We start from the raw sequence: 28,000 nt of genomic DNA, 5'->3' as shown, positions 1-28,000 counted from the left end.
ATTCATCATGTTCTATTTTTTTTTTCATCACCACTATTTGTACATCATCTCTATTTGTTGTTGCATAAGTGCAGACGTGCTACTATAATAGTTTGGATTAGGTCTACTTCATAGTGGTTCATACGCATGGATTGGTGCGCCATAATATTGTTGAGTAGGCGAAGGTCCACTAAAAAACTGAGGTGATGGCTGATGAAAATTGGATGAATAATTTTGAGAAGGAATATGAAGTGTTTTCTCGACATGCTGACCAAGTGAAGATTAAACTTGTGACAGATTTATTAGCGAAATTGATGGCGCATATTGAGGTAAATGAGGTGCCCGCTGCTGTTGAACTAGATTAGGTGCTAGCTACTGTTTAAGTAGATCAGGTGCTGACTGAGAGAATTAGGAATGAGGGCTCTGTTAATATTGTTGATGTGGGATGTTCCTAGTTGAAAAAGCTGTTGAATTTGAGTCACTTAGTATTGTTGATTTGGAACCTCCTGAGGTAGAACAAGTGGTGGTGGAGTAAAGTATAAGTCTTTATGAGAGACCGTTGGCATTTGGTTATGTGAAAATTGATTTGTAAGTTGAAATTGTAAGTTGAATTAGGTTTCGCAAAGAAATTTTTCTCATTCTCTCAATGATTCTAGTTGCTAACAATGAGTAGGGTGAAACGAACTCCAAATCACTTTACCGTAATAACTTAACGAGTATTTGTGAACGCAAAAATTTTAAACACAAAATGATTTACTTTCAAAAAAGATGAAAAAGACGAAATAATGTTTTATTTTTGAAGGAAAATTAAACATTTTAATTCTCTTATTGAAATGGGATCATTTTATTGGAGATTTAATACCAAAATTAATATGCTAATATTTTATATTATTCATTATGATGGTCATTTGTTAAGTCAGCACTATATATCATTTATTAGTAGTAAATTAATTAACCAAAAATTAGACCAGAGACAAACTAAATATATTTTTTACAATTTCAAAAACATAAATAATATAATTGAAAAGTCAAGAACGAAATTAATGGATTTTACAAATTTCAGAAGTTTAACTCTACAAAATTTCAATGCCGCTTTCGATAGTAAAACTATATTATAATATTGTTTATTAATACCAGAATCGAAGGCCCAAAAGATAATAGTAAACGAATAAATAAATAAGTAAAAAAACGAAGGAGAGATACGAAAGCGAATTACAATAAATAAATAAAAAATAAATAATATAATATCGGATTCGAAAGGAGATTAGAATATGGTTTTATAAGGAGGGTTGAGGTCCGCTACTACTGTTTCTCTCTCTATGTATCTATGTTTTGTTTCTCTATCTTTCTCTCTCTCTTCTCAAGGTTCTCTTTGTCCCTTATCGTTTCTCACCTTCTCACTTTCTTCCCTCTACGCACAATTTCTTCCTCCTCCTCACAAAAAACCACAACCATATTCAGACTCTGAAACCAGCACAACACACCACACCACTCTCTCTCCGCTGCAGAAGAACGAGGACTCTCTTTTTCGAAGGAGCTTAGGAATCTGCAACCATGGCTCTCTCCTCCGCACTCTCTCTACACGCTTCGATCTGAACCGCCGCCTCTTGAAGTTATATTATTCTTCCTTCTTTCTTTCTCTCTCTCTCCTTCCTCCTTGTGAAACACGAAGGCTTGGTTTGGTTTGGTTTTCTCTTTGTATATTCTGCGCCGTTTCTTTTGGCTTTTTCTGGTTTTGAGGCTCCGTTTTGTTGCCGTGGCGGAAGCCATAGACTAGATTGCTTTGCGCGGCGGCGATTTCGTTGCCGCGTGTGGTTTCTTGTCCGATCTGTGGACGGGGAAGCTTGCGAATCGGCCTTCTCTTTTATGTATTTGTTGCCCTCTGGGAACCCTAGATTCGTCGGCGGTGCTGTGAAATTTCTGTGGCGATTGTTTTTGTTTTGAATCTGGTGGTTTGAGGTTCTGTAGATTCGGGTTTGGTGCGGTGAATACGGTTTTCCGTTGGTTTTTGCGTTGGATGCCGATGCTATTGGGTTGATTTTTGATGCCTCCTGAACCGTTGCCTTGGGATCGGAAGGACTTCTTCAAGGAGAGGAAACACGAGAGGTCTGAGTCTCTGGGCTCCGTTGCCAGATGGAGAGATTCCTCTCACCACCGCGACTTCCACCGTTGGGGATCCGCCGAGTTCCGCAGACCTCCGGGTGAGTTTTACTTCTTCTGGTTTTTTCTATGCACTGCTGATATTTTCAACGAAATTTCTGATTATTTAGGTTTTTTATTTGGGGGGAAAAAAGAACTACCGGATTTGGGTTGTGTTTCTGAGTTTGGTTGATTCTTCTTTGCATAATAATAGTGAACCTTGTTCTGAATTTTGAAGATCTGGTTTTGTAATTACAAGAATTGTTACTATAAGGAGGTGGTGTATTCATTCGTTTGTTTCTTTTGGCATGAATTTCTGGTGCTCTCTTTTCTTTTTTGTTAAAAAAAACAATTATGATACTGGTTGTGAGAATATACTTTCCTTGTGTTGATTTTCCTTCTATTTTCCTTTCTTTGTTTAAATATTTTCTGAAGGTCATGGTAAGCAGGGCGGTTGGCACGTGTTTTCTGAAGATTCTGGTCATGGGTATGGGATTTCACGGTCAAGCAGTGAAAAGATGCTGGACGAAGATTGCCGGCCATCGGTGTCTCGTGGGGATGGAAAATATGGCCGGGGCAGTAGAGAAAATAGAGGGCCGTTTGGGCAGAGAGATTGGAGAGGACAGTCGTGGGAAACAACCAATGGTTCTATGAATTTACCAAGAAGGCCCCCGGATGTGAATAATGATCATAGGTCAGTTGACGACAACCTAACATATTCCGCTCATCCACATTCTGATTTTGTAAACACTTGGGATCCACACCACTTGAAAGACCAGCATGATAAGATTGGTGGTGCCAATGGGTTCGGAACAGGCGCAAGAAGTGATAGAGAAAATTCTCTGGCTTCAATTGACTGGAAGCCACTTAAATGGACCCGATCTGGAAGCTTGTCATCGAGAGGCTCTGGTTTTAGCCACTCGAGTAGCTCAAGGAGCGCGGGAGGGGCAGATTCCCATGAAGCAAAGGCCGAGTTACATCCCAAAAACGCAACTGTTAATGAGTCACATTCAGGGGAAGCTGCTGTGTGTGTTACATCTTCTGCACCATGTGAAGATACAACTTCCAGAAAGAAGCCGAGGCTAAACTGGGGAGAGGGACTTGCAAAGTATGAGAAGAAAAAGGTTGAAGTGCCAGATGGAAGTGCTAACAAAGATGGACCTGTCTTGTCTAATGGTAGTATTGAACCTTGTGCTTTCCCCGGTTCCAGCTTAGTAGATAAAAGCCCAAAAGTTACAGGATTCTCAGACTGTGCATGTGCATCTCCTGCAACTCCATCTTCGGTTGCCTGCAGTTCCTCCCCAGGTATGCTGAGCCTATGCTGAGTCTCAATGTTGTTACTTCTATCCTTTAAATCGTGCATGTCATAAATACCTTGATTTTATGTTGTTTGTCTTGTTATTTAATATATTTGGTTGTATGGTACTCAGATAACCTGAGTCCATATTTGTTCACGTCAATATTCTATATTACCAACTGAATAGTTGAAAATTTAAAGCTGAATTGGGTAGCTTTGCCTCATTGATACTTCCTCTGATGTGTGCTTTTGTGAATTCTTTTGTACTTCAATGCTGATCTGGTATCCTCCTAATGTCCTAACACTTTCTACTCAGGTTCTTTTTGTGTTAATGAATTTGTTGTTCTGCCAGTAGTCATGCATTGGCACTCATATGCTTGTTTTCTGTTTTATAAAGACAGGCAACACGGTTAGGACCTTTATTTTTTATTTATTTTTTTTGGTTGGTGAATTAAAATTCTGGATATCTGCAATGAACATATTTCTATTGTAGGATGGATTATCCAAGTTAGGAAGTCAGCACATTTGGAACAATTGAACACCTTTTACCCCTTGTTTTGGCCAAACATTCTCAATTTGAAATGTGCTTTTCTTGGTTTTCTTCTTTGTTCATGCTATTTCTCCTATTGGTTTTATTTGTTTGCCAAGATCCTTTTACCTTCACTCAGTTGAGAAAAACTCATTAATGTCCTGGCCTTCTCTTTCAAATTTTCTGTAACCAGTCAAAGTATAGTTCAATTATAAGGTATAAAACCATACTATTTGTTTTCCCTTTTATAGTAATATATATTTGCTAAAATCTTAATTTTATGTTGTAGCAGGTGTGGATGATAAGTTATTTGGAAAACCTGCAAATGTAGACAATGATGTTAGTAATTTGACTTGTTCTCCTGTTCCTGGATCCCAAGACCATTTTCAGAGGTTTTCTTTTAATTTAGAGAAATTGGATATTGAATCCTTGAATAGTCTGAATTCTTCAATTATTGAGTTGATACAATCTGATGATACAAGTTATGTGAATTCTGGTCCAATGAGGTCCACTGCAATGAATAAGTTACTGATATGGAAAGCCGACATTTCAAAGGTATTGGAGACAACCGAATCTGAAATTGATTCACTTGAAAATGAACTGAAATCTCTAAGATCTGCATCTGGGGATAGAGGTTCATATCCAGCTGTTTTGGGCTCACAGATGGTTGGCAACAATGAAAATCCTTTTGAAGTACCTGTTGGTGTCTCTGATGAAGTTACTCGGCCAGAACCTTTGAAAATTCTTTCTTCTGACGACCCTGATGCTGAGAAATTGCCCCTTTTAACCAACTTAAATAGTATTCATGAGAATGGAAAGGAAGAGGACATTGATAGTCCTGGTTCAGCAACATCTAAATTAAGTGAGCCTCCGCCTTTGGTTAAAGCAGTTTCGTCAAGTGATACAAGGAGATATGATACCTTCTTGGAGGATGCCAATGCTGGTCAGTCTAATGGCATGAAATGCTTAATTCCCTGTACTACAAGGAAGTATCCTAGTAACTCTGCTTGCAGTGATGTCAATGCGGCTTCGGAAGTGCCAGATAGCATTATTACTGCCTCTGGTGCAAGCTTACGTTCTAGCACTGAGGATAGTTTATATAAGAAAATTATTTCTTCCAACAAAGAATTGGCAAAAAGTGCATGTGGAGTATTTGCTAAGTTATTGCCCGACGGATATACTAAAATTGATAAGGTAGGGGCCAGCAGTGACGTGTGCTCTCAGACATCCATTACGGAGAAGTTTGCTGAGAAAAAGCAGTTTGCAAGATTTAAAGAGAGAGTTATCACACTTAAGTTCAAAGCCCTGCATCACCTGTGGAAGGAAGATATGCGCCTACTGTCTATAAAGAAATGCCGGCCAAAATATCACAAGAAACATGAACTAAGTGTGCGGTCTACCTTTAATGGTAATCAGAAGAACCGGTTCTCCATTCGATCTCGTTTTCCCTTACCTGGTATGAACTCTCTGTCTGTTCTTTTTTTGCGTTTCATACACCAGCACTGTTGGCTCTTTATGCTTGATGTCTTTCTTGTTAGTCAATTTGGTTGTTAGTAGTCCACCTAATTTTGTCTGTGCATAATTGAAATATTAATCAAGTGCTGAATTTTCTTGAGTTGTACTGTTCAAGTTCATTAGGTTTTAGGGAGTGAGTGAGTGAGTCAGGTTAGATTTGTTATTTAGGTGTTGCTCAATGAGAATAAAAAAGAACAATGACATGATTATTCTAGTGTTGAATTATAAATTTGTTGTAATGCTTGTAATTTTAAAATCTTGAAAGGAGCTAATTAGTTCCGTCCAGCACTTGGATGCTTCTTTTTTCCCCCCTCCTGTTTGGTTGGTTTGTTGCTGATTTTGCAGTTGGTATAGACATTTGTTTGTCTAGCATTTGTGGCTTATAATGTGATGTTGTTGTGTGAAATATTGGGTTTAATGGGATGATTTCTGGCTAGTTTAAGTGCTCTAATTTCCACTTATAGGATGGTCTTGTGCAAGTCATTACTTAATGTTTTACTATGGGCATCTATGGGATGCTCAGATGTGAATCCTGCATGGTGTTAAATTTCATTGTGTAACTATATTCTTGTTTTTGGCAGTGGTGCATAGTGCTTAGCTGCACTAGTTGTTTGTCAAATGTATGATAGGTTTAAATCATCACTTAGATGCTGCTGTTCTGTTTTATTGTGCTAAGTCTGAAATTTGAGCATTAATTGGCAGTTCCTATTTTTTCCTTTTAACAGAAGTTGTCTTTACATCCTTTTTTTTAGTTTTTCTATTCACATGTTATATTTAGTAGTTGCTCGTTCTGTTCCTAAGTTACTCATCCCTTTTTAATAACTTTTTATCCTTCCCCAACTCTGCCAGCAGGAAATCATCTGAGCCTGGTTCCAACAGCCGAGGTAATTAATTTTACAAGAAAACTGCTCTCAGAACCTCAAGTTAAAATTCACAGGGATGCCCTGAAGATGCCAGCATTAGTCTTGGATGAGAAGATCCCAAAGTTCATATCTAGTAATGGGCTTGTCGAAGATCCATTGGCTATTGAGAAGGAAAAGGCTTTGATTAATCCTTGGACATCAGAAGAGAGAGAAATTTTCCTGGAAAAATTTGCTGTCTTTGGAAAAGATTTTCGGAAGATCGCTTCTTTCCTTGATCACAAGACAACTGCTGACTGTGTTGAGTTCTATTACAAAAATCATAAATCGGATTGTTTTGAAAAACTTAAGAAGCAGCAGAAGTTAGGGAAGTCATTTTTAGCCAAAACTGACTTGGTAGCATCGGGTAAAAAATGGAACCATGAAGCGAATACTGCTTCACTTGACATTTTGAGTGCTGCTTCAGTGATGGCTGATGGTTTTGCATGTAACAAGAAAATGCGTCCTGGGAACTTCCTTATGGGTGGATATGTTAATGTGAAAGCCTCAAGGGTTGATGATAGCATCAGAGAAAGATCAAGCAGCTTTGACATTCTTGGGGATGAGAGGGAGACTTTTGCTGATGTAATGGCTTCATCCGAGGCCATGAGTTTCTGTGGGACAAGTTCAGTTGAACCTGTAGAAGGTAGCCGAGATAGTAGGTTGATGCCTGATACTGCTGAGAATGTTGATGACGAGACTTGTTCAGATGAGAGCTGTGGTGAAATGGATCCTACTGATTGGACAGATGATGAAAAGGCAGCTTTTATACAAGCTGTATCATCTTTTGGTAGGGATTTTGTGAAGTTAGCGCGATGCATTGGAACAAGGTCCCCAGAACAATGCAAAGTTTTCTTCAGCAAGGCTCGAAAATGCCTCGGATTAGATCTCATGCGCCCTATGCCTGAAAATGTTGGATCACCAGCAAATGATGGTGCAAATGGTGGGGGTAGTGACACAGATGATGCTTGTGTTGTAGAGACAGGTTCAGTGGTTGGCACTGACAAGTCTGGCACTAAGACAGATGAGGACCTGCCTTCATCTGTCATAAACACCTACCATGATGAATCAGATCCTGTGGAAGCTAGGAACCTGGCAGCTGAATTAAATGAGCCTAAAGAGGAGGATGATACAGTAGTCGATCATGAAGATGCAAACTTGGTTAGCGATGGGGTTGTCTTGTACAATTCTGATAAGTCTGGTTCAGTCAATGGGCAGGCTCCTATAGTTATGACAGAAAGCACAACAGTTGGAAAAGACAAAGCCATTAAATTCGGGGGTGCAGACTTGGTGTCTATTTCTGCCCTCGACACAACTGAACCATGTGAGAGGAGTTTGGCTGGTCAGGATAATGTAGTTACTGAAGTTTCTTCTGGGGTTCTTGGAAGTGGATTGGATAGTCAAAGTGTTCCTTCAACTCAATGTCTTGATGATAGAGGGGATAAACTGGTGGCTGTTACAGCTGTTGGAATTGAACTGAAAAGCTCGGTTCAGGATTCATGTACTACTACAGTAAATGCTTCAGTCTCATCTGTGGGCAATTCTTGTTCAGGATTGAGTTTTGATACTGAAAGTAAGCATATGTCCCTTGGAAAGCCTGTCTCTGCATTATATGTTGAAGATCTTCATGCAACTGCAAATTCATTGTCACAAAATGCTTCTGTTTCAGCCGTTGTTCAATGCGAGAAAACAGCTACTCAGGATCAACTGTCCTGTACTACTGAGACTCCAGGTGGGAGAAATTTGCAGTGTCATAATCCCATCAGCAATGGTGACCATCAGCTTCCTGTGCCTGGGAATCGCGTGGATCGTGCCGACAGCATCCTCCATGGTTATCCTTTGCAAATGGCCATTAAGAAAGAAGTGAATGGAGATATAAAATGCAGCAGTTCAGCAAACGAGTTGCCCCTTCTATCCCGAAAAGATGAACAAGATGATCATTTCAAAGCAAGGTTAAGCTATTCGTCAGATTCGGAAAAAACATCCAGAAATGGTGATGTGAAATTATTTGGGAAGATATTAACCAATCCTTCATCCACACAGAAACCTAATTTGACCACCAAGTCATGTGAAGAAAATGGCATCCATCATCCCAAATCTAGCAGCAAGCTTTCAAGTTTGAAATATGCTGATGGAAATTTCAAGATGTTGAAGTTTGAACGAGATGACTGCAGTGAGTATCTTGGCCTTGAAAATGTCCCCTTGCGGAGCTATGGTTACTGGGATGGGAACCGAATACAGACTGGTCTCACATCATTGCCTGATTCTGCCATCCTGCTAGCAAAGTATCCAGCTGCCTTCAGTAATTATCCGTCTTCTTCAGCCAAATTGGAGCAGCAGTCGTTCCATGCATTTGGTAAGAATAATGAAAGGCACCTGAGTGGGGCTCCTGCTTTTACAGCTAGGGACATGAATGGCAGTAATGCTGTGATTGATTATCAGATGCTTAGAAGTAGGGATGGTTCTGTGGTTGATGTAAAGCACTGCCAAGACGTGTTCTCTGAGATGCCACGGAGAAATGGGTTTGAAGCAATCTCAAGTTTGCACCAGCAGCAGCAGGGCAGAGGAGTGGTGGGAATGAATAGTGGTGGTGTTGGAGGAACGGGGATTGTGGTTGGATCATGCAGCGGTGTCACGGATCCTGTGGCAGCCATAAAAATGCATTACTCTAATTCTGACAAGTATGGTGGTCAAGCTGGGAATAATATCAGCAGCAGAGAAGATGAATCTTGGGCTGGAGGGAAAGGGGACTTAGGGAGGTAGTAGATGATGTCAGCGGCAACTGTTTCTTTTTGCCGCTTCCTGTATAATAGTTTTTTTCTTCCTCCTTAATTTTTTTTAATTTGCTCAATCAATACAGTGTAGGGGCGGTTTAATGGTTCTGAAGCCCGTCTTTTTTTTGGTAAAATATTTAGGTGCTTTTTATGTAGCAGCTTTGTATTTGTTGTATTTGATGAAAATACAGAAATAATCCAAGGAAGTTAGGAGGGGCGATTGCCATTTGCCATCCCTGCTCATTCCCATCACTTGCCTCACTGGATGAAGCCTCGTTAGGTTTGGTGGGATGTACTAATTTATTATAGATGATAGATGGTACTTTGTAACTTTCATTAGGCCTCTTTTCTGAGGAAATAGAAATAGAGATCGAAGGTTTTGTTTTGTCTGAGAAATTCGTTGGCCCCCTAAGCTTTTTCAGCGCGAGTTGACATGAGATTTGCGTTTATGATTTTCCACCTGCACATTGTCTTGTAATGTTTCTTGCTTCCATCCCTTCCATGTAAATATTGTCCCCCTTTTTGCTGATTCTGTGGACTGTTGGTGTTTGAGTAGAGTTGCGCAATCAGTTCTGCAATCTACAGCTAATTTTAGAAAATATTCCAGTGTCGAGAAAATACGATCCAAACATTTGGTGGGAGACCATATGTTGTGGATAAACAACAATTTGGTTCAATTTGTTAAATCTAAAAATATTTTTAACATAAAAATCATTTTGAATCATCATCAAACAAAAGCCTTCCTTTCTAGAATTCTAATCAGCAACTCTCTTAGTAACATGAGCAAATTTATCACAAATAGGCATAATATGACTAACATTATGCTTGGTTGATGGAGCTAGGGAAAATTGTGTAGATTACAGTAGACTTTCCTACTGGTGTTTGCTGAGAATAATATTTGCATACTGTAACTCTAGCTAAAATTCACTTCTCACTAGTGACAAGATCTTCCTTCCACTCAATTTTGATTTTTGAGGTAAATAAATCTCTATCCTCCATGTTGAGGTGTCGTATCTATGCATTTCTTCAGAGCCTAAAGAACATATTTTTACATTCCTGAAAATTGTGCATGGAAAAAACAGCCCCCATAAGCGGTTGTCTATTGCATAACGTTGGTTCGCTTGACCTAACTCTTTGTCTGGAGGATTGAAGGAAGGGGTGCAATGATTTCAATAACCTGCAAATACATATAACATGCAAGTTTTAAATTTGAAAATTGGTCAGAAATATAAATCTAGCTATAGAAGTAAAAAACTTGCACAGCATGGAAAAATAGGCTTTCTTAAATTTTACAGATAACAATGCATAGACATTAAAACTCACACATGAACTATAATCAGATAGAGGAGTTAGCTCTCTGCTCTCGATCAATCGGTTTAGATCAAACCTAAGAAATTGAACCCCATTTCTCATTTCTAAATGTCAAGTCATTAGGATGCTTGCTTTTTATTACCATCAAACTCATACCGATTGATATTTGATACTAAACTTTGCTTTACCTCATTAGTTACTGGGTGAGAGATAATCAATTGATGTGCATGCAAATAATAGCCACAATCTCCAGGAACTGGTTTGGTAGGCCTCTCATATCCCCTATGCAGACCAAGTAGCAACATTCAACTTGGATCAATCTATGGTTAGTTAAGATAGGGTGTTAAATGAATGAGAATATCCATAACAAATATAGATACAGCAGTTACCCATCAGCAGCAAATCTCTCATTGATGACGTCACAATCTAAGCATTTAGGTTGCCCACCAACAGCATAAAGAGGATCACCTGCAAATAAAATCAGGGCCAAAGATAAATGGACATGGAAATATGAATATGTGCATGCCTTCAAAAGATATAGCTTTATTTATCATATTAGATTCAAGATGTTAAAAGATGCTAGAAATTTGCAGTCTAGATATATGCCTAGAAATGAGAATATGCAAATTTGTAGTATAGGTGCAACTCATGTTCATGTTCTAAAGCAACAGGTTTGTATGATAAAAGTTCAATTTCAATTAAGTGAAAAGTAAGCAGGCAATACAGCTAGGATGATCATAATCATATCCATATTAGAAACAAGATAGAATACCAACTTCACAAACGTAAAAACCCATTAATCAAACCGCTAATAAATATTCACTACATTATCTATTTGACTTTACTTTCGACGCCAAGGATTTAAACTTTAAAGTGTAAAGCTTATTTTACAACTTTAATATTCATTAATGAAGTTTGAAGGCACATGTGAAAAAGTCACCACATATAAACTTCTAAAATAACCATTTTCAATCTTCACTTACTGCTATGTCCTTAAAACAAATCACACTTATGAAGCACGATAAATGACTTGGGTCTTAAAATTACCTAACAGAGGATGCCCTATGAAAGAAAGATGAATGCGTATTTGATGTGGCCGTCCAGACTCAATCTGAACCTGTTAAATAATCCCGTTATAAGACTATAAGTGGAAGTTATAAGACCTTTCCTGTCATGATACACCAAATTGTTTCATATCATTGTGTTGCTCCTGGAAAATTTTAAGTCATTTCTCCAAAGGATTTAAATACAGTAACCACTCAGAGTTAGGCAACAACACTCTGAAGAGTGTAAAAGGAACGCTGAATGATCTGAATTTTTACATTCTATCTGATTGCCATCCTGTCACCAATGTGTTAGGGACTTGGGTATTATGGGGTGCTCAAAGTCCCACATCGAGTAGTATGGGATGCTTGATGTTGTAAATAAGGAGAGTGGTTCTTCCCCCTTAACAGCTAGCTTTTAAGGTGTGGTTTCCCACTTTCCTTAGATACTTAACAATGGTATCAGAGCGTGGTTGTCGGCGCCATGGAAAGGGCTACCTATAGGCTGGATTAAGGTGAATACCGAATACTGATAGACCGTAGCAAAGTGGCTACCATTGGGTCAGTGTCGATAGAGTGAAGCCGCCGTGGACGTCGGCTCTCCAGGGCCGGTGTATTGTTAGGGACTTGGGTATTATGGGGTGCTCAAAGTCCCACATCGAGTAGTATGGGATGCTTGATGTTGTAAATAAGGAGAGTGGTTCTTCCCCCTTAACAGCTAGCTTTTAAGGTGTGGTTTCCCACTTTCCTTAGATACTTAACACAATGACATTCAGTTTGCATCTCTAACAATAATTGGTGGTAGTAGATAATATAATTACTTAATTATTTTCTTGTATTCTATTGCATGTCATGTTTTTACAGGAACAAAGGGTCATAAACATCAAATTCATCTACCTGGACCAATGTGTTGTTTCCTTGTACGCCTCTCTCAAGAACATTCACTATACTGAGGGCTGGTTTTCCTGGCTCAACAAAAACAATTATGCTTGAGAGGGGATTTCAAAAGTAACAGATGGGCAGTTTTATGAAGAAAATGAAACAAACATCGATGATAGGAAATCAAAAAGTCAATGATTAGATGACAAATAGAAGAGAACAAAAGAAGCATATCTTTCCTTTTGAGATTCACTCATATTGAAACAGAAAAGGAAAAGAACACATAATGGTCAAAGATCAAAACAAACCTGATTCAGAAGCAACATACAACCCTGTAGCGACATCAGGATATTTCACTATTCCAATTGGTTGATTAATAATCACCTGTAAATAACAACAGCTTTTAAGAGTAGAATCCACAAAATATCTATTCTTTATTAATCTTTCATCTTTTATTCTATAATTTTTTTTCCCAATCCGGAGAGGGGAAGCAACCAAAAACCACTTATAAACAAATGTCTGTAAGAAAAAAAGTACATCAGAATATTACCTTATCATTATCAACTATCCCACTCACAAGTGCACGGTATATCTTTGCAATCTTCCCATGCTCCTTGTTTGTATCTCTGCTTATGTAAATAACGAAATACAATTAGTTCAATATGTTAACTAAGCAAGAAATTATAACTTTCAAGTTTAAAAGTATGCTTAAACTACTTTTGTGTGTGTCTATTCTACTTAAGATGAACAATCCACTACCTTAACTAAATTTAAAGGATTTAACCAAAAAAAGGGGGTTTTTCCTTAACCTTTTTCCTCCAATCTGAGAAGTTCCATCAGCAAAATAAGATGCAAGACGAGCTTTGGCCAGCTTTGTCTTTGCACATAATAATAATCCTATGACACAATCAATCAATCACAAAAGCATGAGAATGTGCTATGCGAGAGCTGTTTATAACATTAGAGGAAAATTAAAGAAGGATCAACTCATTCTTATATAACATCTCTTGGTAGCATGCTGATATCACTACCACTTTAGTAAAGAGCCTTAAGCTTTACAAAGCTGATAATGAAGTTACTTATTTGCAATTTTTCATGGAGTTCCTAGGACTTACATCAGTTCAAGTATAACATTTTTCAAAGGAAAGTAACAGATACAAGAAAGTACTTTGACATTTCAACAGAAATATTTAGTCTAACCTGAAGTTCCCCTCCCTAGGCGATGTACTGGAACAAAATGAAGCCTTTGGTGTGCTTTAACGGTACTCTGCTTATTGGCTTCCCATTTAAGCTGCGTTAAAACTGTCCTTTGCTGGAAAAGACCCCCAGGCAGAACTTGCAAACCAGAAGGCTTATTTAGAGCAATCTGAATTTGTAATCAACACCCTTAAGAAAACAAATATTGAAGCCATTCTGACTAACTGTAAAAGTATGTTTTGGTATGCAGAAGCAAAACTTGTTCATGAATTAGCCTAAACTAGCACACAAGTATAATGTCACTTGTTCCTTATAATTAACATTCTAAAATCTGAAGCACAATTAGCAATGAAAATAATTTCATATTTTCAACTTGATGTAAATGATCAAAAGAAAACTGTTATAGGAGAGAAAGCAACCAGAGATATACATGATGTGCATGAAGTAACAGTTACCATGTCATCATCTTCATACAAGACTTCAAGAATGTATGGTGCATCAGGTTCCTTCCATGGAAGTCTATGATACACTAGCTTAGAGCCAACTCTAAACGTGAAGAAGTTGAAAAGTAAAATATTGTGGAATAAAACTATGTAATAGAAATAGAAAGGAGACAAAGATCTAGCAAGGAACCTTAGGACTGCATCGGGATCTGTAACAACACTCTCATCAACTGTTATCTGTAGATGACATATATTGATTAATATGAATATGGGCCATTCAGATGATTCATTCCATGCAGTCAAGTATTTCAGATTTCTTCATGGTCAAACCTGCTTGTTTTTTATACGCTGCAACCAACTGCTAAACAGATCAGTACATGTTCGGGATCAAGCAACACACTTGTTTCAAAATAACCATTGAAACCAAAATGTTTCTTTAAGATAAGAAAGAAGTACATAATTTTTATTGAGAGGAAAAACACAAGACTACAAGAGAGGATGGCCAACATTCTTTGTAATAACAAAGAAAGCTCAGGCAATCGAAATGCACACCAATGGCCCTCCAGTACCTCAGCAATCGAATAAATAAACTGTGCTAAACAAACCATGGAAGACTATTCCTAAACCAGAGCTGAGTTCAATGGCCTTATATAATTGGCCAGGTCTAATTTGTTTCACAACTATAACACCTATCAGCTCAATGCACTCCAATTTCCTCAGTTTTAGATAACATTTTAGTTAGTGATATTTGGCTAAATCATGGATGATCCTTACCCATGTCAACCTTTCTACAGGTCTCAAGGAAGCAAACTATAGCTCCAAGTAAAATAATAATAAAAATTGTCTTAGTTGCCTTGTTTAGTGTTTCAAATTTAAAAATGTCATCTTTTTTATGAGAAGGGAATTGGGGTTAGGTCAAGGCATTGCTTACCCTTGTAATGGAGCTGAACTCTTGTACTTGCTGGAGTAGAACTGTATCAGTGTCAACCCTGAATTTGCAACACATATATATCATCGCATTCAGATGCAATAATAGCTCATAAGCAATGATTATACGCTTAATTTGAAAATGTGCAAATAAAAGTCAAACTTTTTGTTGAGAGAGAGAGAGAGAGGGAGGTTGACCGTCATCGGGGGGTGGAACGACGTCGTGGTAAATGAGGCCGTCGTTGAATTCAGGCCAGGGACATCCGAATTGGCGCGGCGGTGAAGGGTTCGCTGCCATTGATGGACGTGCTTTTAAAAAATTTACCCTTTATGAAGAATTAGGGTTATTGACACAAAATCGTATTAGCTGGAACCGAGTTTTAAATTTTTAAGGCCTATATAAACCACTCTTTTTAGTTTCTCTAAGTTACTCACCCTTTTGTTACTCTCTTCATCTCTTTCAGAAATTTCTTAGACAAAATGGTTAAAAGTTCGATGTCAACCCTAAACCCTAAGTCTTTCACCAAATGTGCGATCTTTCTCGCGTTTGAAGATCGGTATTCTCGAAGCGCTTCATGTTGAAAGTTCTAAAGAAATATCAGAGATTTCCGACAGGATTCCAATGACAGTTGCACGTACGGTTCAATAAATACGTACCAAATTTAGTTTTGAAAAAAAAAATTAGGGTTCTTCACCAAACATAATAACTTAGTAAATATTTTTAAAATATATATATATTTGTCAAAAATTATAATTTATATTTTATATTTTATATAAATAGCTGAATAAATTTTTTTAACCCGTGAAAATTAATATGATTTTAGGGTTAATTAATTTTGTAGCAAGTTACATAATTTATCTATAAAGTTGACCTTCATTTTTAAAGTGGAATAGTTTTTAAAGTTATTTTATTATGCAAAAAAATTACTGTATTTGTCATGGACTCATGGTTAACAAAATAATTAATTAAATATATAAAAATCTCTCATTCCAACAACATTAATTATTTTTATACAATTGAAAACAAGGAACTTTCTGAGTTCATTTTCCAACAAGCATTGAATAATCCCCAACAACTATGGTAGAATAGTCAAAGTTTGCATGTGCTTCACGCCTCACTCAGCTGCAAAATTGCGTCACTCCAAGGAATGATGTTATACCAAGTATGCGAAATGATTCATCAAATTTTCTTGCCATGAAAGTTTGTCACAACTTTTCTTAAGCAGTCAAATTGATTTGGGAACAAGTTTGTCACAAAAATGTGCATTATGACAAATAGTGTTACCATCATTACTAAATAAAATAGTGAGTACTAACAAACAAGATTGCAAACTTTCACATTCGGAGGATATCCATCTTGCCAACTCACAATTGTATATGAGCATTGACAATGAATCAATGGAAAATGCATACAAATCCAAGTACACAATGATAAGTTCTGTAGTTGCATTATGTTGAATATTTATGCCTTGGAATGCTCCAAAATTGGGCACAAAAGCAAATAAAGACACTATAAATGACAAAACATGTCAATACTTTTATTTTTCTTATCTGCCAACTATGGCATTCATAGTCAAGATGGAAGCACAGAATGAAGGGTAACAAAAAATACACACTCAGATAACAAAGAGAACTGCAAGGCAGAACTCAGATAACAAATTAATCATCAACAAAATACATCAGTTGATGATGATCCAGCAAGCTGAAGAGACACTGCATTCCAATCCATTGTTTCACCACAGTGCCTCTCTTTTGTTTTAACAATCTGTAGCTTGTCCGAAGCCGAAGCCGAAGCCAAAGCCGAAGCTGAAGCTGAGGCAGAAGTAGATGCGACATCAGAGGTATCTGGTATAGATAGTTTTCTTGCAGCGATTGCCTTCAACCTGTACCTCTCTGCCCTTGATCCAATCACTTGGCCCAACACAGATGCTGCAATAGTAAACGCCATAGCCGATTTGGGCATCAGGACTGACTTCCTTAGCATCGCTATGAATGGAACAGCTGCATGGACGGCGGCAAACCATGAGGGTGAAAATTTCTTTGTATGCTCTCTCCATACACCCAAGGGAACATTAGCAGCCATTCCTAGCATCCCAATTGCAAGAACTTTTGTGGGGAGGGACTGTGGGCGAAGGTTCTTTGCAAACGCGGTGCGCGCTAGAGCTGCCCGAGCAGCAACTACTGCTGGCGGGCACTTGTATTTCATCCCTGGAGGAAGTTGTACGACCTTTGCGACAAGTGGGAGGACGTTACTAACTGCTCGGTATGATTTTGCAATTGGACAATTACCATTTTGCAGCCAATCATTGCCTGTTGCCTCATGGTGTGAACCATCCTGATTCACGAAAACACAGATTACGAACATTACAAAAGTAGTTCCAATGATTTATAAGAGGCTAGAACAGCAAGTTGGATACGCCATATACCTGTGAAGAAGGCTCCTTTTTTGATGATTTGGATTTTCTTTTCTGGTTGTTCCATTTCTCAGAAAATGCATCAAAACCAAAAGCCCCACCAAATCCAAATGATGACAGACTAATGGTAGCAGCCTTTGCAGCCAAAGGATTGAATTGGGATGAGGGAGCCTCAGGCTTCACTTTCTCTGTACGCCGAAAAGATCTCTCAGATAGGGGGACGACACCATCACTTCCATGGAAAAGCCTAAACGCCAAATCAAAATTGGGACCATCTTCAAAAATTGGACCTTTAGCTTCACGCACCTGTGTATGAACAAAATGTTAAGTAACTTCGCTGATTACTATCAAACGTAATGACAGAACAGTAACAGGTAAATGGTGTGATGACAGCAATAAGTTACAGCTCCACAAACAACAGATGATTTCATATGATATTATATGGAAGAAAAGAAAAGAGAAATAGGGATTAAAAGAAAGAAAAATTGCATAGTCTGTTTCGTGACACAGAAGCTTAAGCTTACAATACACATGTTTATAGCCTGAACGGTAGATAATCCAAGAAGTAATAACAAGACATAATAGACATCACTCCCAATCTTAATATGTATGCAAGAAGGCAGCAACACCCGTGTATGAAAGCTTGTGAAAGATAGAATGAGAATCACGACGACTCAAAGGGAAAACTTACAGGCATGGAGAAAGCCAAAGGAGAAGAAAATGAGAAGTTAGTAGGTTCATTGATGTTCCTCAAGAATGGGCACCTAAGAATAGAGTCCTCATTTATGTCTCTTGAAGAGAAATCCATTGTTTCGCTTCGAATTTAGGCTGCAAAAGCACAAAAGGCATAAATAAGAAGAAATACGTCATGAATTATCAGCAATAGATATTTACTGTTGAAGATTCAGTTATTCAATGTGAAATTAACAAGTTAACACTAAATGGTTGAAGAAATCAGAGACTAAATCTCTCAAATCACATAGAGGCCAAAACCAAAAGATAGGCACACAGACCACAACTCAAGCAAGTCCAGATCATGATTTGAAACCTAATAGTTGAATAGTTAATACTGATTCCATATGATATCGGGAAGCAAAACTAAATTACCAGAGTTTTAAAGAGAAAACATTTGCAAACTAAATAAAAATTCAATTGTAGAGATAAACATCATTGAGTGACTAGATATTTAAATCAAGTTGAGCATTTCCAAATTTTATCACCACAAGACAGATTCAGTTATCTCAGATCTTCTGCATCCACAGAAGTCAACTCAAGGGACAATTCCAATGAAACTTCAGGATTCAACCCCAACACCACAGCCCATTTCAAATAACACAAACCCAATCTCCAAATTTTCCCTATTAAACTCAAAACAATTGAAAAAATCGTAACTTTTTCAACAATAACGGTTAAAATCAAAACCTTGAACCAAAATCAAAACTAATTCGTTGCACGAGTAAAAAGGGCGAACCAACCCAAACGAAAATTTGCCAAATTCAATCCACGCCTTAGACCCAGAGAATGAACAACCACCAACAGCATAAAAATACAGAAAAATCAAATTTTTTAAATTAAAAAAATTGCATATGATATCTTTCAGGGGTTCCAATAAGGCAAATGAAAATAAAAAGTGTAGACGAGTAAATGTGTACCTTTCAGAACTTGCAAGAGGCACACGCCAAGCAGAGCGAGAAGCTAGAGAGAGAGAAAAACAGCGAAGAAAGGAATCAAGGAATGGAAACGTGGGTTAGGTGAAAGGTGGATGCTTTTGCTATCAACTATACACCAAAAGAGAAAGGAAGGAAGAAGAAGAACGTGCTTTTTTTCTTCTCTCTCTTAATTTTCATTTAATGATATTATTGAAAACAGAAATGTATTAGTTAAAGTCAAATATGGCTGTGACATGCACACGCCAAATCCCATAGTTGAATATTTATTTATTATTTATAAAATTTCGGTTTCAAATTTTGTTATGACATTTTCAGTTGGTCTTTTTAATTGATTTGGGTTTGATTTTTTCAGTTAGTGGTTAGTTTCAGGGTTGGCTGTAGTTGGAGGTGAAGTTGGAATTGGCAATCCTTTTGGAAGTTGTGTCCAAGTGAAAATCCATTATTATCCCCTTATCCTTTTTTCCTAAGTAACCATTTCTGAAGAGTAAAGACTCCATATGAGATATCCAAAGTAATTTTGGTAACTAAATTCAATTAAAATGGTACAAGTTTAGCAAAAATAAAATGCGCGTGTCCATCATGTGATTTTTTATTTTTGTGTTTTTGTTACCACATAAATTTTAAAGTTTGCAATGACACATAATTAAATTTAGAATTTGGATTTTTTAAAATAAGAAAGTTAGCAAAATAATAAAATAAATAAATAATTATTATTGATTTTGTAATTTTTATAAAATATATATCACACTATTTTAATTTAAGAGTGATTAACTCTTTATTTTATTTATTTTTTTATTTTATTAACTTTTTCATTTTAAAATATTTTGATCCATAAAAAAATGGAGTCTTACAATAAAAATACAGTAAGATTGACATCATCAGCATGTAGTAAATCTATCATCAGCGTCCAATGTGCCATTTTAGATCCTTTCTCGCTCAATATTGACTGACATCCTAACCACTTACAATGTGATACATTAGTTCAATAATAGTCATATACGTAAAACATATTTAATCAACATAACATATTTAAATGCATCAAAGCCATGAGGCCTGAAACCCGAAAAACGCCAGAAGATCTATGACTGAAAGAGCTGCAGTGGACCCGCCAACTTAATGACGCACGTGTTAGCCACACGGCACATGCATCGAAATAACCACGCAAGAGCAGCAGAATTTCAGCTATATCTGCCCATGTCCTCTAGTCGAGCCACGTACGATAGTCACTAGATGTGAAAATATGTACCAGACTTGTTCCCAAATAGCTAAGTCAATAACAGTATCATGATGTATGCCATCGCATACCTCCTCACTGTATCCTCATCTGCGTCCTGAGAAAGCTCACTGAATGTATCCTACATCCAAATGCACTTCATAGTGAACTTGTCGATATAGTTTGTAGGAGGTAATGTTAGGATTTGGTTAAATTAGTCCCACATTGTTTAGGATAGCAAATGGAGTGGGTGGCCTAAGCTATAAATATGAGGCTACGTTCTCCATTTGTTTTTGCACCAGTCGGAAATACTTTAAGCTTGTATCTGATTTTTCTTTTCCTCTGTACTCTTTGATTAGAGAGTGTTGTGAGGTGTAGTTAGATATTTGCTTTAAGAGAGTGTGGGTGTACTGGGGTGCCAGTGTTAGAGAGAAAGAAGTCTATGTGTTGTAACAATTTTCACATAGTGATATTCTCTAGTTGTCATTTGACAACGGCCGTGGTTTTTTCTCCGGTAATTGGAGTTTCCACGTTAAATTCTTGTGTTGTGATTGTGTCTATTTTATTTCTCTGTCAAAGGTGTTTTCTCAAGTGGGAATGGTGTCTTATTCCCAACAAGTGGTATCAGAGCTTCGGTTCGGTGGGATTTATTCTTAGTATGCTCTGTGGTTGCAGCCTAGTCTGACCTTCCACATCAGAAAAGAATTTTATCCTGTGGCTTGAGGTTGATCTTTGGTTGCTGTTGTTGTTGCTGGAAGGCAGTGTGACACTGTGAGAGTGCAGTTTGGAAAGGTTCTGGCTAAGGAAAGACCTGGTATTTAAGTGTGTCCATTGTGACCCACCTCTCTTTCCTGGGGACCCTTCCTAGTGCACGGTCTACAGTTGAGTTATACTATTCCAGTATACGGTTGCAACAATGTCAGGATATTCAAGTGCTGTGAAGCTTGAAATAGAAAAATTTGATGGAAGAATCAATTTTGGCTTGTGGCAAATACAAGTCAAGGATATGTTGATACAATCAGGTTTGCACAAGGCGTTGAAGGAGAAGATCTCTGGTTGCTCTCTCTATGAGAGAAGATGATGTTATCTAGAAGACAAGAAGTATCCTCATGGTATTACCGCACTGCCATGGATAAGGATAAGTTGTGGCAATCGGGTCCACAATTGCACATGGGCATTGGTTGGCGTTGAAATGCAAGGTGTGTGGCGGAGTTAGGTCGATGGCTGAAGAACTTCCAGGAAAAGCCAATTTGGAAGTTGCACCATGAATTTTCAGCATGGTTTTGATCTGTACCAAGGCAAAATGCTTGGAGTGGTCTAATTCCAAGTGAGTATACTTTCATGGTGGAGTATGATAGTTCTCTGAACTATGATTGTCGGTATAGACAATGGCAGCAAAGAATTGTCGGTGTTGACAATGGAAGCTAAAGATGTGTGACTATTTCAATCAAGGTGGAGATTGTTAGGATTTGGTTGAATTAGTCCCACATTGCTTAGGATAGCAAATGGAGTGGGTGGCTTAAGTTATAAATATGAGGCTAAGTTCTCCATTTGTTTTTGCACCAGTCGGAAATACTTTAAGCTTGTATCTGATTTTTCTTTTCCTTTGTACTCTTTGATTAGAGAGTGTTGTGAGGTGTAGTTAGATATTTGCTTTGAGAGAGTATGGGTGTACTGTGGTGCCAGTGTTAGAGAGAAAGAAGTCTCTGTGTTGTAACAATTTTCACATAGTGATATTCTCTGGTTGTCATTTGACAACGGCCGTAGTTTTTTCTCCGGTAATTGGAGTTTCCACGTTAAATTCTTGTGTTGTGATTGTATCTATTTTATTTCTCTGTCAAAGGTGTTTTCTTAAGGGGGAATGGTGTCTTATTTCCAACAGGTAAGACACCAAGTAGCTCTTTGAACCAAGTCCATGTTGGTCGGCCACCTTCAATGTATTTATCAAAGTCTGTCAGACATCCACTGACATATACTTATCATTGATCAGGAGGCCTAACTAGTACGCTACATTCTATAAAGTAATTATGCATCCCCAAATGGCATATGAAAAGTGTGCCTCTTTATATGCCATCTCTTAATGAATGCACTGACTAACGGCTCATCCAACCTATACCAGTGGTTGTTGAGCTCGTAAGATGGTTTAGCCCAGCCATCTACAAATATGGTATGATCCTATCGTCTAGAGGCATACCATTTTATTTTCTCATACTAATAATACATCGAGTGGCTGCATAATGATAGAAAAATTTTCAAAAAAACCATAATAATTAACAAAATAATACGTTAAAATGAATTTTAAATTATGCATGTCTATTTGAAAAAAATACAAATACCCAATATTATAATTCTACAATATATTAATCATATTCAAAAAATTCGAATTCACTTATATCTAAATTCACCTAACACGAAGAACTATAATAAAAATAATAATATAAAATATATCACAATCCTAAACCGCTATTATCAATGCCATTTTTTATCTTATAATAAGCTCTAGCAAAACTTCTAATAAAAAACGTAAAATATTTTTCAATCCTAAATCACTATTATCACATACACTTTTAACTTAAAATAATTTCTACCTAAACTTCTACTCACTAATCATTCTAATATTGATAACTTACTTATTCTAACAAAACATCTAATCGCTACTCTAACTAACATTTATAATTACTATTGTAAGTAACATTCGTAGTTTTAAAACTCCAATAAACTACTAAATTCCTACTCTAACTGACATTTGTAACTAACGCTTATAATCAAATACTCTAAGCGAATTAATATTGCCAACATTTCTAATCTATCTCGAACAAAATAAATTTTACTCACTAACTCTTCACTAATGCTACCAGCGATATGAGTAACTCTATCCAACCAGTAAATATGATTCGAGTTGTTCTCCGTGTCCGCAGTTAAGAATATTGTGGTGTTGTGGCCAAATTTTTCTCTCTTTCCGAAATTGTAAATTATAATTCAAAACAAGTGAATTCGAATTGTATATATAGGAACACCAAATTAAAGCTAAATCAAATCTACTACATTCGATTTACCATGGGCTCATTTTGTTGTTGATTCGATTTACTATGGGCTGTAAATTGAATTCAATTGTTTCGATTTACTATAGGATGTAAATCCAATCTCATTGCTTTGATTTACTATGGACACTTCGGCATCAACAAGTTTTCTTACTAAATTGAAACTAATCAATTCGATTTATCATGCTTCATGCTAATTCGAATCCAAATGATTCGATTTACATATATATATGCAAACAAGATATGCATGTTGTAACAGTCCAAACCACCCGTTAGCACAATATTGTCTGCTTTGTCACACAATACCTCACAGTTTTGCCTTTGACAACAAAAATGATAGCCGAAACCCCACGCTCACTCGTTAAAATGCATTATGCTAGGGAGAGGTATCCACACTCTTATAAGGCATGTTTCGTTCCCCTCCCCAACCGATGTGGGACCTTACACATGTAAGCTGTTTAGATTTAGGACATTCGTGTAAAATTGGAAACCATTCAGTTTGTTTATGTAATTTAATGTAAACAAAATTGGATAGCCGATTCATATTTGGACATATTTAAATATATCTAACTCATAAATATAAGTATATAATAAATCCATGAAGTTTACATATTTTTTTTAAATTAAAAATAAGAATTTAAGTTTAGATAACATGTACTTTATGTTATACAATTTTTTTTGAGAGAATAATAAAATTTTATTCATCAAAATAGCCAAATAAAAATTACAAATAATAGAAAATACATTAATTTTACAACTAAAAAGAAAAATAAATATTTTTTATGTTCAACTATAAATTAAAAGGAGGCGCAATATGTTGAACACAAATATGTTGCAACATAGATGGACAAAAGTATTTATAGAGGAGGCGCAATATTTTTTGAGTCTCTTTTATTTCTAAATTTACACAAATATGTTGCAACATAGATCTAGAGATCCTGTAGTGCCACAACCAAAATACCTGTAACAAGAGCTACCATAAAATGAAAATATTAACCATTTGATAGTTATTAAAAATTATATCTTTAAAAAGAGATTAAAAACAAAAACAAAAATTAGAAGAAAGAAAAAAGAAAAGGGAGAGAAAAAAAGAGCAGAAAAGAAAAAATGAAAAAGAAAAGAAAAAGAGAAATGGAGAGAAATGAAAGAAGAAAAAGAAGTATTAGTAGTAGTAGGTGAGAATTATCAAAATAGAAGCAGAAAATATCAAAAAGACATACAATAAGAGAAGAGGGGAATAAAAAAACAAAACCTTTTAAGTAAATAGTAATTGAGAATGAGAGAATGAGAGAGAGGTGGGGAAACACTGGGTGCGTTAGGTTTAGGCAACTCCATTACCAAGGCAAGGATCCAAGGGTTTGGAACCAGAAAGAGTATGTTAGATTGGATCAGGAATCGTTTACCATTTTTGTGGACAGGTTACCAGGAGATATCTCGAAGCAAGAATTATTTCGAATATTTTTATGGATCGGGAGGATCAATGACATTTACCTTTCAAGGAAGACGAGACAAGGTGTGGTGTATCTTTTTGTGTTTGTTAGGTATACTACAAAGGGAGGAGCGTTGAAAGCAATCGCAGAAATGAATGGAATGAGCGTAAGAGGGAAGGAGATTTTTGTGGGGAAGGCTAAGTACATGAGGGATGCTCTCTCTAAGGGTAAGGCGGCGGTGGACATCGAAGAGGCACAGAGGAGTAAAGTGGTGGTTATGGCTGACCGTGACAAACCTCAGGAGCACGATAAGGATCATATGTCTGAAAGGAGGCGTGCAGGTACAATAGTACATGATCTTGGGATCCTTAACCAGCATAAAGATGAATTGGACAATGCAAATATTCCAAACGATACAGGGGCATTGATGGCAAAGGAAATATAGGTCTCCGTGGCTAACTCCAATCTGGAATGGCTGCAGAGGAGTATTATTGGGAGTACAATGAGCACCATTGACTACCGCTTGTTGAGTGCAACAGCTCGAAAGGACTGGCCTACTGTGGTTAAAATTTGTGAGATGGGGGATTATAGAGCCTTGTTAGTCTTTGATAGCATCGGTAGTATGGAGTAGGCACTCGCTCTAAACATGGATTGCCTATTGAAGTTTTTTTGTAACATTGCACGGTGGGAAGTGAATGCACGGTGTGATAAGCGATGAGTTTGGCTTGAGTGCTTCGGAGTCCCGCTGCATGTTTGGTCAGACGCTACATTCTGGTTGATTGGTGAATAGTGGGGGGAGGTGGTGTCCTATGATGATGAGACAAAATCATATATGTCATTCAATGTGGGTCGTGTGCTAGTTGATACGTCTTGATTGGATGTCATTTAGGAAAGAGTGCACCTCTCTGTAGGCACGACTGCTTTTGATGTGCTAGTTAAGGAGGCCGGTAGGGATGCTTATCCCTCATCGGGCTGTGTGACGGAGGCTGCCTGGGAAGGTTACCGTGGAATCATGATCGAAAGGGACTACGCTGCTGGGGGCAATAATAGTAGGGGTAGGGGTCATGGCGGCCGCACTCAGTTGGTGGAATGGGACGCGACGGCGGAGTTGACAGAGATGACGGTAAGGGAGGAAGTGTTACAGGAGGGTAGAGTTGTAATTTACCCTGAGGATTTGAATGAGTGGGGCAACGAACTTTCGAATACTATAACAGAAAGGCCAGCAATTAATGGTTATAATCCCCGTGAGACAAGGGTTGACTTTGTGGGAATCCAAGCTAACAGTGTGGAAGATTATACAAGTATAACTTTAGCTTGTGAATATGGTAGTAACCGTGTGGATACGAGAGCTGAGTTTAGTAGCAGTTACACGAGAAGGATGAATGCTAGTGGGCCCTCTGACTTACCTACTAGTGTTGGGAGGCATAGTGGGCTGACTAAGAGAATGGCGGATCATTTGGGCCTAATTCATGAAGGCCCACACGCTGTACTTGTTGATAGAACCAGGGCGGGGCGGGTTAGCAGCATATCGGAGTGGAACAAGCGCACGGTTAGGTATGGTAATCAGTCGAGTGGGGATACGCATGGTGCTGATGGCATGAAGCATCCGAGTAGCGCCCACACGATTGGGGAGATCGCGAGCCAGTCAGAGACAGATCCATGTGATGGGGTTGAGTGCGGCATGGTGGTTTCCTTGGTGCCAAACAATGAAGGAGACAGGTTGAGCCACGATCCTATTGGAGAAGGGAGGCCGCTATCTATGAAGAGGGACGTCGCCCATGTTGCAGGCGGCCTGGCTTCATGCATGGGGCTGGGGTCTGGGCTTGCTGATGCGCCTCGGAAACTGCATGAGGTAGGCGGGTGTGATTACAGGTCTGATGGGTTGGGGCGGAGGGATCACTGCGGAATGGTGGTGGTCGGGCGGACAGGCTGGGAGAGGAGTTTTCTATTGGGTTGGCTGATTGTGGAGAGTAGGGGTGCACATGGGCCGGGTGAAAAAATATACATCGGGTCTATTTATTAGACCCGAACCCGGCCCTAGACCCGATGAAACCAATACACTTTTGGGCCACAATTATACCGGGTAAAAACCGGGCCGTTAACATTACATTATGTTGATACCTTCTTGTAAACTAGCATGTAAAAATATCCAAATTTCCAAGGCTCCAACCATTAGTTAACATGGTAAAAATTCAAGGTTCAAATAATTAAAGGCTCAGGCGTTATGGAGGAACAAGGTCAGTTGAAAGCGTCGGAGCTAGATAAGGACGGTGCTAGGGGGAGCCAGATGACATGAGGGATGTAACAGTCGATGCAGAAAGTGAAGCCGACTCTGAAGTGCCTGAAATTAAATGGGAGAATGAAATGCAAGAAAACAGGGCGGCTTGGGACCTGCCAGTGGAATCTGGGGCTATTCAGTACGATGCGAAAGATGACATTATGGCAATATTACAGGCATAGAATGAGGCTGTAGCACTGAAGAAAATGCAAGCAAAATAGAAGGCGAAGGCTACAATAAGTCGTCCAATAAATCGAAGTAAGGTGTGTTCATCTGTTTTAAAATGAATTTTAGTTGTTGGAATGTTAGGGGGTTGGCGGGAGTTGGTAAATTGAGTATGGTGAAGACCTTAAGGCGAAATTTTAATATGCATATGCTAGGCTTGATAGAGACTAAAAAAGAGGTAGTGACTAAATTTGAGATTGTGCAACTGTGGGGAAACGATGCGGTACGGTGGGAGTTTGTGGGGGCGAAGGGTGCTTCAGGTGGGTAGTTGTTGATGTGGGACCAAACAGTATTTAAAATAAGCAACTGTTATAAAGGAGATAGATGGCTGTGTGTGGATGGTGAGTTATTAAAAAATCAATTTCGCTGTGCTTTCTATTTAGTGTATGGTGCGCATGATAGGGAAGGAAAGCTTGTTGTTTGGGAAGAGCTGAGCTTCTTAACTGGGTTATGTCAAGTACCTTTCTGCTTTATAGGGGACTTTAACAAAGTTGTTCAAGTGGAGGAGAGAAAAGCAGCTACGTCTTTGACGGTGTCGGCAGCAGAATTTAAAGCTTGGATCTAGGACATGGAATTAGAGGACCTAGCTCTATCCGATCGTAAGTTCACCTGGTTCAGGGGCCAGTCATGTAGTCGTATAGATAGAGTTCTGGTTAGTTTGGAATAGTTAGAAGAGTATCCTGAAACAAGGCTACGATGAGGCCCAAGAGGGTTGTCAGATCATTGCCCGTTGGTTATGGATATTTCAAGGGGGGAGGGGGGCCAAGACCGTTTCGAACTCTAAATTCATGGTTCAC

The 28,000-nt window shown here is 38.0% G+C and overlaps 3 protein-coding genes across 12 annotated transcripts; 1 reads left to right on the top strand and 2 right to left on the bottom strand.

Annotated features, from left to right (window-relative positions):
* The first annotated feature begins 1,252 nt into the window (after window positions 1-1,252).
* On the top strand, window positions 1,253-9,528 carry LOC112712580 (uncharacterized). 8 transcript variants are annotated; one of them, XM_072203975.1, is made up of 4 exons: window positions 1,253-2,180; window positions 2,554-3,423; window positions 4,237-5,400; window positions 6,312-9,528. In XM_072203975.1, the coding sequence occupies exons 1-4, from the start codon at window positions 2,024-2,026 to the stop codon at window positions 9,119-9,121; spliced, it is 5,001 nt and encodes a 1,666-aa protein (XP_072060076.1). In that variant the 5' UTR covers window positions 1,253-2,023; the 3' UTR covers window positions 9,122-9,528. The 8 variants fall into 8 exon arrangements, with proteins under 8 accessions (XP_072060076.1, XP_025621292.1, XP_025621293.1 ...); XM_025765507.3 differs by having other exon boundaries at window positions 6,309-9,528; XM_025765508.3 differs by having other exon boundaries at window positions 4,234-5,400.
* Window positions 9,529-9,853: 325 nt separating this feature from the next.
* LOC112712582 (RNA pseudouridine synthase 5) lies at window positions 9,854-15,574 on the bottom strand. Of its 2 annotated transcripts, none has more exons than XR_011866246.1 (14): window positions 15,131-15,497; window positions 14,937-14,994; window positions 14,336-14,363; window positions 14,196-14,242; window positions 14,018-14,108; window positions 13,566-13,731; window positions 13,175-13,262; window positions 12,916-12,991; window positions 12,674-12,749; window positions 12,384-12,451; window positions 11,491-11,560; window positions 10,833-10,911; window positions 10,456-10,725; window positions 9,854-10,309 (listed from the first exon to the last, which is right to left on the bottom strand). XR_011866246.1 is itself a non-coding variant. In XM_025765511.3 (14 exons), exons 1-14 carry the CDS (start codon window positions 15,228-15,230, stop codon window positions 10,259-10,261), a joined length of 1,092 nt encoding a protein of 363 aa, XP_025621296.1. In that variant the 5' UTR covers window positions 15,231-15,574; the 3' UTR covers window positions 9,854-10,258. The 2 variants fall into 2 exon arrangements, 1 of the variants encoding a protein (XP_025621296.1); XM_025765511.3 differs by having other exon boundaries at window positions 10,632-10,725; window positions 15,131-15,574.
* A 780-nt stretch (window positions 15,575-16,354) lies between these two features.
* Window positions 16,355-19,454, bottom strand: LOC112712579 (uncharacterized). 2 transcript variants are annotated; one of them, XM_025765503.3, is made up of 4 exons: window positions 18,999-19,454; window positions 18,038-18,174; window positions 17,359-17,652; window positions 16,355-17,267 (listed from the first exon to the last, which is right to left on the bottom strand). In XM_025765503.3, exons 2-4 carry the CDS (start codon window positions 18,152-18,154, stop codon window positions 16,599-16,601), a joined length of 1,080 nt encoding a protein of 359 aa, XP_025621288.1. In that variant the 5' UTR covers window positions 18,155-18,174; window positions 18,999-19,454; the 3' UTR covers window positions 16,355-16,598. The 2 variants fall into 2 exon arrangements, with proteins under 2 accessions (XP_025621288.1, XP_025621290.1); XM_025765505.3 differs by having other exon boundaries at window positions 18,822-18,999.
* Between the last annotated feature and the right edge of the window lie 8,546 nt (window positions 19,455-28,000).

Source organism: Arachis hypogaea, chromosome 9 (genome assembly GCF_003086295.3).
Source record: "Arachis hypogaea cultivar Tifrunner chromosome 9, arahy.Tifrunner.gnm2.J5K5, whole genome shotgun sequence".
Classification (NCBI taxonomy): Eukaryota; Viridiplantae; Streptophyta; class Magnoliopsida; order Fabales; family Fabaceae; genus Arachis; species Arachis hypogaea.
Note: the sequence above shows the minus strand (reverse complement) of the source record. Positions and strands in the feature narration are given on the sequence as shown.

Coding starts and splice junctions, on each gene's coding strand:
- LOC112712580 (XM_025765506.3), top strand. CDS start 2,024: ATGCCTCCTGAACCGTTGCCTTGGGATCGGAAGGACTTCTTCAAGGAG. Junction 3,424..4,233: donor TGCCTGCAGTTCCTCCCCAG/GTATGCTGAGCC, acceptor TTTATGTTGTAG/CAGGTGTGGATGATAAGTTA. Junction 5,401..6,308: donor ATCTCGTTTTCCCTTACCTG/GTATGAACTCTC, acceptor CAACTCTGCCAG/CAGGAAATCATCTGAGCCTG.
- LOC112712582 (XM_025765511.3), bottom strand. CDS start 15,230: ATGGCAGCGAACCCTTCACCGCCGCGCCAATTCGGATGTCCCTGGCCT. Junction 12,750..12,915: donor GGATAGTTGATAATGATAAG/GTAATATTCTGA, acceptor TGTTATTTACAG/GTGATTATTAATCAACCAAT. Junction 10,310..10,631: donor CTCACCCAGTAACTAATGAG/GTAAAGCAAAGT, acceptor ATGTATTTGCAG/GTTATTGAAATCATTGCACC.
- LOC112712579 (XM_025765503.3), bottom strand. CDS start 18,154: ATGGATTTCTCTTCAAGAGACATAAATGAGGACTCTATTCTTAGGTGC. Junction 17,653..18,037: donor CTTTGGCTTTCTCCATGCCT/GTAAGTTTTCCC, acceptor GTTCATACACAG/GTGCGTGAAGCTAAAGGTCC. Junction 17,268..17,358: donor AAAAGGAGCCTTCTTCACAG/GTATATGGCGTA, acceptor TTCGTGAATCAG/GATGGTTCACACCATGAGGC.